This window comes from Perna viridis, chromosome 9 (assembly GCF_037379345.1).
Source record: "Perna viridis isolate PV_CMFRI_1.1 ecotype Kerala chromosome 9, ASM3737934v1, whole genome shotgun sequence".
Classification (NCBI taxonomy): Eukaryota; Metazoa; Mollusca; class Bivalvia; order Mytilida; family Mytilidae; genus Perna; species Perna viridis.
The window spans coordinates 37,272,514-37,285,609 of NC_142453.1; the positions used below are offsets into that span (position 1 = coordinate 37,272,514).

General features: G+C 32.8%; 1 protein-coding gene across 1 annotated transcript; it reads right to left on the reverse strand.

Moving 5' to 3' along the window:
* Window positions 1-132: 132 nt before the first annotated feature.
* LOC148608254 (uncharacterized) lies at window positions 133-7,821 on the reverse strand. The gene is made up of 9 exons (XM_088545501.1): window positions 7,681-7,821; window positions 6,907-7,056; window positions 6,552-6,685; window positions 5,997-6,084; window positions 4,860-5,162; window positions 4,109-4,402; window positions 2,956-3,048; window positions 1,978-2,361; window positions 133-1,578 (listed from the first exon to the last, which is right to left on the reverse strand). The coding sequence occupies exons 1-9, from the start codon at window positions 7,697-7,699 to the stop codon at window positions 1,355-1,357; spliced, it is 1,689 nt and encodes a 562-aa protein (XP_088401627.1). The 5' UTR covers window positions 7,700-7,821; the 3' UTR covers window positions 133-1,354.
* Window positions 7,822-13,096: the final 5,275 nt, after the last annotated feature.

Genomic DNA, 13,096 nt, shown 5'->3' on the forward strand with positions numbered 1-13,096 from the left:
ACTGTTTCAAACTACATTATATGTTTTTTCTACAGTCAGTAAAATAACAAGAGTCAAAACAGTAAAAACATGCTACATAAACATAAGTATTCATTTTTTACAATTACATATCCTTACAAAATCCTTCCTAATTGTCCACAAATATACTTTATCTATTTATATTATCAAGTTCGCCACTCATCTAATCAGTCATATTGACTTCTTTGCATATCATTAAGTGTCAAGATGGTGGGTAATTAAACAACCAAATTAACAAAGGACAATTTAATGACAGAACATTGTGTTTGAATAAGTGTATGTTATTGGTTGGCCGAATTTTCGCCACACCTTTTTTGTTGTTTTTTTACATACTTCTGAGGATGTGTTGGCTGAGTTATATCGGTTTCATGTTAATTGTCCCATCTATGACAATGACACTCCCATCAAATGTTCATATGTTACATACTTTATTGTTTAAGTTTTTGTCCTTTAATAAATATTTTATATAACTTATGTCCTTAGAAAAAAAATGTGTAATAGCTTACACAGAATTGTTCTTTTTCAATACCTGAAAGATTAATTTTAGAGTTGGTACAGTATAAATACAATTAAAACCGTCACGTGAACATTCATCATACCCTTGTAGTATTAAAAAAATGTTTATTTTTCGTTTACCATGAAACGATGAACATCTGAACTTAATTCAATCAAAAATAAGTTGGCGAAAGGAATGGTTTTGATTTCCAAACCTTCTCAGAAGTGTAACTCGACTAAATAAAACTGTCGGTAAACCAAAATTTACCATTGTGCGTGCTTGTTGTACTTTATTGTATGTTTATTACAAAATTTAAAACATAGAATATTACAGTTCAAAATATGTTACCCTTAATCTCAACTTTGTTAGAGTGTTCATATGATAAACAAGTATTTCTTTCCTCTTCTTCGTAATATTTCGATTGAAAATCATTAAAGTAATCAACCTTGAAACTTCATGTGAAAATGAAAGTGCTGTTGCGTGTTGTGTTCGGTATGATTTTTAAAATGAATAAAATTTTATGCCGATTTCTTTTAACTAGAAAGAAGAATAGTATAACCAGTGTTGATTCAAGTCCCAATAACAAATCATGAGATTTAAAGAAGGTATCATTTTCACCATGACAAAAAATGAAAAAAATATAAATTATATCAATTTTACGTATTTATTCTTTTGGTCTGAGACGGATATCATCACAAACATTAACATAATGTCCCCGAGATTGTTGTACTCTTGGTTTTCACACAAACGGTTTTACGTTTTACTGAAAATATTATTTTATAATTGTGTGAAATGAATTGTAAGATACAAAATTGTTTATGAGAACACATGGTCATTACTTTAATTACCATTCTTTACACAAACAAAACGATTAGAACTGTTGCATGCTGTCTTTTGAAGCATTTTTAAATCGGAGTAATGCAATGCTCCACACGACCCAAATTCATTAGTCATGTAACTAAGGAATAAGTCTGGATAGCGTGCAAATGAAAGAAGTTTACCCGACTGCCATCTAGGAACATCAAAAATTTGTTTCACTTCCAATCCAATCCACCAGCTATAAGCTGAAAACAAGTTTTATTAAAAATAAATCGTTAATTACTTAAAATGTGTCTTAATTGAAATAATTAATCCTTTATAGAGTGGAGATAACGGCTTAATATGCATGGTATATTTTTTCTTATTTTTCTATAGAATTAGTTAAATCTCATTTAATATGACTGTATTATATATACAAAACGGAACAAGCATAAACTCATCCTTAGATAAAAATGTAGAAAAATGAGTTAAAAACATGAAGGTGGTGGAAAACCTTCCTGATATTACAAGAAACATTTTTTTTATATTTTATTATTAACATTATTGAGAACTTTGATTGTTTTATTCAATGATGTTGCCAAAATGACACCGACTTCTCACGAAGTAGATATATATTCGACCAATTTGATATAATTTATACTGACCGGGTGTTATGACTATCAACGTAATGCTTTCACTTTGAGATGTACCAAAACCGTTTCTAGCATAACATGTATACTCTCCAGCGTCGGCACTCACAACATTGACGATGGTCAATGATGGGTTGCCAGAAGTTGCACCATAATATTTTGATGGCAATGGGACGCTTGCAGGTCTTATGTAAGTTTCTGTTGTTTCAGAATACATGTTTGTTTGAACTGAACTATGAAATCCTTCGACGTTATCTATCGTCGTTATTGATCCATTCACATTTCTTTTCCAGTAAACCTCTAAGAAACTCACATTCGATGAAACGGAGCATGCCAAAGTGACAGCTGAGTTTGTTATAGTGGAGTAAGAATTATAAGTTATAAACACCTTTGGTAAATCTAAAATAGAAAACTATTTTGCATTTTTTTCACTCATGGAAAAGGAAACAAAAAAGTTCTAAATATTTACTCACAAAAAGTTAAAAAAAATGACCATCATATGTTAATTATCATGTGACAATCGCAATCTAGTTACGTCGTCATCAGGAGGCCATGGATTTCATGAACAACCCGCCAATGACGTAGCATTTCCATATACGGTAATTCAGCGTTACTTCCGGTTTCCATTTATGCATAATAATCAAGTCGTCGTGAAAAGACAAATAAATAATTCCAATTTATTTTGCGGAACCCCGATGAGAAACCGCTTGTTACACTAGATATAAACATACTATAGTTTTAGAGATAAAAACATTAATAAAATGATATTTTTTGTGTCACGTCTCTTTTAATATTGTTTTCAAGAAGATATTCTTAAGTTGTATTTTGTAATGACGCATTAATGCTTATGACGTTAAATATCATTTTAACAAATTTTGACTTTTTTGTGTAAAAGACGCAAATCCAAAATAAAAGTTACTCAGTTTAAAAGACCTATTTAAGTACAACACATAAACAAAACAAGATCTACAAAGAACTTAAAATGATATATACTTGACGGTGTGGTAGCAGTCATGGCATTTTCTGTCGCTTGATCATGCGTGCTGTATTGATAGGTACTCTTTATTGTGGACGTTGTTGTTATTCCTTAAAAAGAATCAATGTCACTTTTTATGAGCAACTCAGCGGGTGTTTCTAGAAAAGCAGAGGACGCTTACCCTACCGGTGCACCTGGTCCATGCTCCCAGTTTACAGTGGAGTCCAAGTTGCTCATTTGCTTTTGTTACTTTGTATGTATGATTTTGGTTACTTCATGTTCTTTGTTGTGTATGTCTGTTTTCCATGTCTGGTCTTTGTCCCTGGATTATATTCCTTTGATTACCTTGGTTCCCTTGATTACTCTTTTATATTATCAACATTAATTTCAAAATTAATAAAGGGTCTAAAAGGGCCTGAACCACTCATATGGGTCGATAAACAACTTTCATTTTTTTTTAAAGCGGTCCTGTTTTATTTTGTTTTGGTTTGTTTGTTTTTTTAATAAAAATTCTGAACGCTCATACCCGAGGAACAGTCAAATCATTTTTTATTAGATCTGCCGTGTATTAACTTTCAGTATTTCTAGTAACGGCGGTTTGATTCTAATTGGTTTGGAGAGGTCAGAGGAGAGAAAGAAATAACATTAAAATAGCAAAAAACACACCGAAAAAAAAGCAGTAACTCCAATATGGCTTAACAGATTTACACGATGAATTGACAACTGATAGATCTCATCATGCTAAACACTTTAGGCCAGAGGAAAACTTTGTAAATTGCTTAAGACGGCAAAGTGATGACAACAACACACATGGCACTTTGACAGGAGTTCTTGGGTTAGAGTTATTTAGTAATCTGAATTTAAAATACTTTTATTTAAAAATTATAATTATGCGAAAACTCATCTTACATCAGATGTGTACAACATTTTCTATAGAAAATTAGTCGTTTTGTTTAGTTTAGTTTTCGTTATTGTACATTGTGTAGTTATAATTGTTTTTGCCAGCAAAATATTTACGTAATTACTTATTCATGTAATATAGAAGAGGACATTTTATATAAGTTGTTATGACTTTTGCCCAGTTCCTTTGCGGTTTATATGATAAAACATGATTCAATAATTAAACCCTCAGCAATTATTTCTTGAAAAGTTTAAATATAGTCCACTCACCGTCGACCGACAGAGTAATTGTTGAGCTTTGCAATGCTATGATACCATTTGTGGCCATACATGTATACTCTCCAGAGTCATTTTTGTCTACATTGATTATTGTCAATGATGGAGAAAATACAGTTGCACCAGAAAATTTAAATACATTAGTTGTTGACGATATAAACGTCAAAACTCCACCAGAAATCTTCTGCCAGTAAATAATATCAATCGAAACCGATGAAACGTGACATTCCAAAGTAATGGTCTGTCCACTGTTTGCAAAGTATGATAATTTAGGAGCAGTCACAGTAGCTGTGAAAATAACATAATTCGCAGTTTATTTAAAAAAAACAATAAGTTGAATGAATATCATCTCATCATCTTCATTCATTTATAAAACTTATTTTACAGATTCATTTCAATAGTGCATTAATGTGATTCAACAAGTCTGTTGCGTATCAATTTGACTTGAATTGTAAATGCAATCGTCAACACGTCTGTTGGACAGAATTTAAAATTGTCATTCATTAATACATTTGAGAAACAATGAATTCAGATTTCGATTTTAATATTTTAATTAGAATTTTAAGAGTCAATCTTATTATGTGAAAACTGAATCAATTGAAAACGACGGGGAAAATAAGCATAACACTTTTTTTACAGATTTTTAAATGGAAGTGTTGAATTAAAGATTTCCATATAACTCGTCTGTACCATTACATATATCAAGCTATCTCCTGCTGAATTAATGTAGAACAAATACACTTACTGACATCCAGAACTGTTCCTTCACTTTGCGATGTTCCACCGGAGTTTGTTACAAAGCAGAAGTAGACCCCAGAGTCGTTACTATCAGCATTAAATATAGTTAAATAATGATCAATTTTCGATGCACCAGAGTATTTATTCAAATCTGTGTCAAATCGTATGGTTTTTGTTGTATAGCCTGTAGTTCTTTGCCAATAAACATCGATAATGGCAGAAGCTGATTCTACGTCACAAGATAATGTACCAGTCTGTCCACCAAATAACAACAAAAAGCTTTGAACCGAGATCTTTGGTGGGTTATGAACTGCAAAAAAAGATGCATTTTTAAAACAAGAGTAGATATGGTGAATATGTCACAGACAACAACATCACGGGGATGAAAGTGTTACCCACTACTAATGCTACCCATGGATCTTCAATGAACGACAAGAGAACCCTCATAACACAGGACAGACTGCACTTGTCTCAAATATATTTGTTTTGGCTGAAGAGGGTGTCACTTTACATAATAAATGACCATTATGAACGAAACAATCAGTAATATGAATGGGGAAATAAAAGATGCGTCTTTGTATTTAAATACAGCTATGTCTTAAAACAAGGAAGCTTATGATTAGTGATTCATTCATTTTTAAATCCAAAATATTTTTTATTGGAAATCTTTCAGTGGAAAGTTCATTCTACTACCGAAAAGTAAGGAAAAAAATTCCCAACTGAATTTTTACACTATAATCAGTAAAACGTATTTTACGATAGATAGAAAGTTATTTTTAGAACCTAACAAATTCATTTGAATAATTACATTGATTATCTTGAGATTTGACGAATCTCCCGTGCCTAGTATTTAGGTTAAACCATACTTAAAATGTAAAGGAGCCTTATTGAAAACTGTTGCAATTCCAAATAAGTAACTATCTGTGGATATAAGTATTATTATCTTGTTGTTGTTGTTGCTGCTGTTTTAAAGTGGACTTGCTCTTTTTACTGAATAATTCTTGGGATGATGCTTGCCACATTCAAAATTAAATGGAGATCTATAGTGCTAGGCTTATAATAATTAACTTTTATTGTTATCTGTCATGTCAGTTCTTAGTATCAAAGATCAAATCTGAATTTCATGTTTACAATATTTAATCACCAATTGTCTCTGTGACGCATCGAATAAATTCATGTTCCAGTCTATCGTCAATTTCGATGAGAGTTGCTCCAATCGATGTACATGCATCCTGGAAAAATAAACATTGCGGTTTAAAGCACACATTAAACAAGAGATTGGTTTTTTACTTGCCGTATATTTTTGCTTTTATGTCAATTCAAACGTTAAGAATTTCTTGCAGAATGTCAGCATAAAAAACAGAAGCATCAACGATGGAAGAACTCAAATACCCAAACATCCAAGTACATGAACTGAACGTGAAAAGATCAATATACACAATGTAGGGAAGAGATGGATGTGCAAATTAAGGAAAGTATAAATATTTGTGTGACTTTAAATGTGTGAAAATGTAGTATGGTTTTCATATGATTTAATTTGTAAACATATGTTGCAATGTGATTCTATAGGCACAAAAATACATGTTTTTATATCAATCCTATACACGTTTCCATATGTTGAAAAGACAATATGATGCAAATGTTTCTTATGTAGCACTCTATAAACAGTTCTTCATACTATAGTGCCGATAAAACCTACCTCCGCTTCGTAAAACGTCATGGTCTGATAACTAAATAGATAAGTTGATGACTGGAATGTGACTTGATAGTAAGGATAGAAACCTAGGTCTGGCTGGGATACATTTGGCGAAGAGTATACACCTTCAGTGACGCCTGTAAAATAATTGCGACTACTCATTATCTAAAAAAACATTATTAACAAAAGATTTCTATATTAAATTAGACAATTGCATTTATTGAAAAAAAATTGCTAAATATTTTTTCATATGTTTTCGTGTTGGTCCGTAAAATATTAAACATAAAAAAAATATATGTTGCAATTTTTCCCGTGTACTAAATTATGTTTTATAGATCTAAACATTAACAAAACTTACAAACTGGTTCCATCCATTTGCCATTACAGGTACACAATCTCGGGAAGGGGCAAATCATTCCTAAACACGAAGTGGATAATTCATGGCTCAAGAAAGGATAGTTGTTAAGGACCAGTGTTCCGTTATGCGTTCTCTCTTTTATTTGGCAATCTAAAATATAATTTAAAGACACAAAATCGCATTATATGTGAACACAATGTTAGTACATAAAGACGCACAAAGCAAACATTCAATTTATATTGAATAAAAATACTTCTAATTGCTTTCTGTTCAACCTTGACTTTAAGTTTGAGCTGACATTTTATGTTGAACAGGATTTCATTTGTATTTTTGTAAGTAGAATCACTTTAAGATTCGGGATGGTATAACGTGTGATCTCGAATAAACGACATTAGTAATCGTAGTTGTGCAACACCCTTAATCAAGTGATATCTTCATTAATTAAATGAAATAATTTAAAAAAAAACTACTATGATCAATAAAATCAAAAAGTAATGGTGTACCATTTGTAGAAATATTTTATCTATTCAGTCTGTCTACTTCTTTCACTCCTTCCAGTTTATATTAAACACACACACACACACACACACACACACAGAGAGAGAGAGAGAGAAACTTGAATTGATAAAGTGTGATAATGATGTATGTTTATTATTACCTTTATTTTTATACGAACATTACAACGGCTGGATCACAATATCTAGGAGCTGATAAAATTACCTTGATTTTAAACGGACATTACCTCAATGATAAAAATTGTTGGTTTATGATTACCTTGTTTTTGCACGAACATTACGTCGACTGGGTTAACAAATCCATGAGATGAAATGAGACGTTCTCAGGTAAAAAAAAGATACCACATAAAGTTGACCATTTGTGATTTCTTTTCGGGTATTCTTGATTCTTCTATTTTTAGATGATACTTCCTTATGTCTTGATGTTATCGGAAATATTTCAGCCTCATGTGAGCGCTTTATTTTATTTACGAGGTTTCTTCATGTCCCGTTTTCTGTATATAGTTTCATAACTACAGAAATCATTTTAGGTGCTATAGCACTGCTCATGGATAGACGAAATAAAAAGATTTATTGCATTAAAATTTGGATCAAAAGATCAAAAAGGCTATAATTGAATACCGTACCCTGATTGTTTCAAAAAAATGAAATGTTATTTATCATGAAAGAAACTGTTCACTAAAATATTAACTAACAGACGAATGCAAAAGACTATTAAAACGACAATTTCATTTCACTTTGAACAGTTAGTTATCTTAATATCTCTTTCTTCTTTTACCAGCAGATTGGAAAGACCACGTACGTTCCATCGAGCAGCCAATTATTTCAAGGGACGGAATCAGAATTTTAGGTTACGGCGTGTGGTCGGAATATTAATCAAAGTAAAGGTCGGATGAAGTGAGGTGAGAAAAAAATGGAGTAGAATTAGTGAAAATTCAAGATTTCATGCAAAACAAAATACCCGATTTCAAGGGGTCTATGAATCAATCCTGATTTCCCATGCATACCAGTGACCCTCTTAATCAGTAGCTATTAAGACTGAAATGTTTATTCGAGATTACGTTAAAAAGATTACCATTTGTTTTAGTACATGAAGTTTGTTATATTCTCTGCATGCAAAAATGAAGGTGTAAAGTGATCATGCTGTCATTTCGTCCGTCCCGTTGAGCTTCCTATTAGATAAAGTCTATATTGCAAGTGAGGATCATCTTTGAGCCATTGCGGAACAAATTACACAATTGCTGACGATTGGTTTATGTATTTAAAGATATTGATTTTTTTTTCACATGCGATTCATCGAATATATTCAGACTTGAGATTTTGTCAAACATATATTGACGAAAAAAAAATTGTCTAATATGTTGAAATCGTTCATAGAAAATGTGATGTAATCATGATTTTTCATATTTTCGTATATATCTTTTAAACTTATCGCTGATCCTTTAATGGTAAACCATAAAGCACATTTATATTCCACTCATTTAAAAATTATTGAAAGGTTTGCGTGACACAGTTTACGTTGTTATTTGAGAAATCATTTTTTTGTAATAAGTGATTTATTTTTCATAACTAGAGTAGTTAGTTATTGTAAAGATATTGTTCTCAGAAGAGTGGACCTAAACGAAAAAAAAACGTGGTTAATTTTTTTTTCAATGAAGGTGAATGTCATTTTGATACAAGATAAAACGTGTGACGTAAATTATACTTATAAAAATCGCAAATTGCAATTTTATAATAATGAAAAAAATGTATAATGTGTTAAATTTATTTTCATTTAACACTATTCCTTTTGAAACAAATATCTTTTTTGAAAGGATATCAGTAACAACGGAAAAATGTTCCACACTGGCAACTATTGCGTTTCCGACATCTCGAAATGGCTGTTTAATTGCAATGTCGTCATCAATATCTTACACCGAGCTTGGTGCTTGGGAAGTACAATAATAAAGACAAAATGTAAAAAAAAATAGACTTAAAGTAATTTACATGTATAATGTGTGCACTTTATTGCTTGCTTGTAAAGATGCATGAGACCCGACTGTGGCTTCACTGTATACTTCTATTCCCCATACTCAGTTAAAATCCCGACTTAAAAACATTATACATCGTTGTTTTTTTTCCAAAAAAGATGGTACACCTAGATACAAATATATAGTTCTTGGTAGAGATTCCTCATAATTTGTAAGAAATAATTCCAAATCATCTTCCAAATATACAGAGGAAGTGTGGTGGACGTGTTTTTCAACAAACGGTCGGCATTCCAATGGGAACAAATTGTGCTCCTTTACTTGCTGACCTATTCCTTCAATCTTATGAGGCTGACTTTATAGCTGATCTGATCAGAAAGAAAGAATATCGTTTGGCTAGTTCCTTCAATCTCAGTTTTCGCTATCTAGATGACGTATTATCTTTAAACAATCCTAATTTCGGGGATTTGATACATCGCATCTACCCAAAAGAACTTGAGATAAAGGATACTACAGACACTGTGAAGTCAGCCTCATATCTTGTCCTACACTTAGAAATCGATGTTAAAGGAAAACTATTGAACAAACTTTACGGCAAACGTGATGACTTTTCATTCAGAATTGTCAACTTTCCTTTCATCTGTGGCAACATCCCTTCGGCTCCTGCGTATGGAGTGTTCATATCACAACTCATACGTTATCCCAGAGCTTGCAGAAACTACGCAGACTTTTTGTATCCCGCTAGAACTCTAACAAACAGGTTCTGGAACAGGGTTATGTTGCTACAAAGTTGAAGTCATCACTACAGAAGTTTTATGGCCGTTATCATGAACTCGTGGATCGTTATGGTGTATCCATCAGCACCATGAAAACTGATTTATTCAACGTGTTATAGTTTTCCTTCCTTCGTTTGTCTACCCCGGACTTGACTTTTTATGAGCAACTCGGCGGGTGTTTCTAGAAAAGCAGAGGACGCTGACCCTACCGGTGCACCTGGTCCATGCTCCCAGTTTTTAGTGGAGTCCGAGTTGCTCATTTACTTTTGTTACTTTGTATGTATGATTTTAGTTACTTTATGTTCTTTGTTGTGCATGTCTGTTTTCCATGTCTGGTCTTTGTCCCTGAATTACATTCTTTTTATTACCGCTATAACCTTGGTTCCCTTGATTACTCTTTCACCTAATGGCCACACTTGACTGAGAACGTCTCAATAATGTTGGTTTACAATTACTTTGATTACTGTTTTACGAACATTACATCGGCTGGATTCACAATATCTACGAGTAGACAATAATGTTAGTTTATAATTACCTTGATTTTTTACGAGCATTATACCTGCTGGGTTCACAATATCCAACCAAGGGTTTATGGTTGCACTAAGTCTACAACTGTGTGAATGAGGATCATACACTGACAGGCAACACTGGGTCTCATAAGCACACAATGAAGCACATTCTATACTACTTCTGACTTTTAAATTTGTTGATTGGGTATGATTGTTATTCGGGTTCCTTTTAATTCCAAACGATTGTATATTAATTTTCAGAGATTCAGCACTTAAAGTCATAACTAAAACTAAATAACCGACGACTACAAACATTCTCATCTGGCTGCTTTAAATGAAACTACTATTGTTGTTTTCCATACCAGTTAAATATCTTAAGTATAAGTTTTTGTAAGAATCGGGCAGAATGGAAAAAATCAGGAACACGCATTTCAAAAACCCAACGAACTACAATATAATTTCACTCAAGAATACCTTTTCTATTTGAAAAGACCGTTCTTTGGTCTCTGTATCACTGGATTTTCACGGAAATTTTTCAATAGAATGTTAAAGAGTAATCAATGGTACCAAGATTCTAGCTGAAATTAAAAGAATGTAATCCAGGGAAAAAGATCAGATATGGAAAACAGATACACACAACAAAGACCATCAAATAACAAAAATAATACGAACAAAGAAACAACAGTAAATGAGTGAAAATATGATGTTTTGACATAGTTATCAGCCCTTGAAATGTTCATTTTCAGTGTATTTCAATGAAATTATAACTCAATTTACCAAAGTGATATGGGATCGTTTGTCTGTTTTCCCTTTTCCTTGATTCTTATGGTGCAAATAGTCAAATTAAACTTTTAAACCTGATTCTTACAGGGACTGGCACTTTATAATATCCAAATGAATTTGTTAACATTCGTATTAATTATTAAGCGACATTATTTTAGATTAAAACCCTTAGGTACTACTGTTTTGGAATCGTTTTTACGAGTACCCATGGGTACAACAAGAGTTTATGGTTATGTTTATAGATCGGAAAAAGAAAAGCATAGCAAAATTAAACATTGAAACGACATGTACAAAATACAGCGAGAATGGATATGTTGGATATGCCAACCCCATCGGAATGAAAAATGTCAGCTCAAGGCCACCCATCCAAGGCCACCCACATGTCTTCAATGAATGACGTGGAAACCCTTACGCCACAGGGCAGGCTGCAGCTGGCCCAAAACAACATTATAAACAATCGCCCCATATTCTATATGCCAATTCACTTGGCGTATTGTTGTCAATGTTCTTTTTAGTGATTTTTGTATGACCTTTTTTATATAAAATAAATTGTGTGAAAAGTGAGAATATCTCATTAATGTCTTAAAACCGGTGAATTTGATTTAGTGTCGCAGGATCGACTCAACGGAAGTGTATTACAACTGTACATACTTTGCATTTATATTAAAACATCTCAACAAATGGATATGCCTTGAAAATTGATTTGTTCAACGTGTCATGGTTTTCCTTTCCTCTCATGTCTACCCCGGACGTTACTTTTTATGAGCAACTCGACGGGTGTTTCTGGAACAGCAGAGGACGCTTACCCTACCGGTGCATTTGGTCCATGCTCCCTGGTTTTAGTGGGGTCCGATTTGCTCATTTGCTTTTGTTACTTTGTGTGTATGATTTTAGTTACTTTATGTTCTTTGCTGTGTATGTCTGTTTTCTATGTCTGGTATTTGTCCCTGGATTACATTCTTTTGATTACCCATATAACCTTGGTTCCCTTGGTCCCCCCCCCCGGAGGTAGATGAAGAAATTTGTATAATAATTCATGGAAACACACACAAACGGTTTTGTTAAATGTCGGGCACTTGGGAGTTGGTCGCAAGAGGCGTTATAGAAACGGATCCTTAAATAAAAAGTGAAAGCAAGAAAACATTGATTAGATCAAGGAGCTAGATATTGCAGACCTAGAATGAAGGACCACAGTGACTGCAAATTGAACTACATGTAACCCTGACTATTAAGGGAAATATATATAACCGATACCCCGTTACAAGGATTTCCGATACACTGTAAGTTCCTAACGTTTACCAGTTTATATTTAGGAGAGAGAACATTACGAAAGGGGACAGAAATATTTCGAATACCTTGAATTACAATTATTTGCAATCAGATGCATCACATCAGGCTAATCGACTACTTTAAGCATTACGCCCACAAATTTTCAAAGGGGTCAGTCATGCGTACCGTTCGGAACAGTACAAAGCCATGTTGTACTTAGGTTGGAGCGTGAGTATGTATCTCGAAATTATCACTTGAAACCTTAATATCTTTTGTACTTCATTTGCACGTGCTTAGAGTCAGTGAGTTCTAATATCCAGAGTCAAACATTTAAAGGTTTTGATTAGTTTGCTAAGTTCTTACAAGGATAG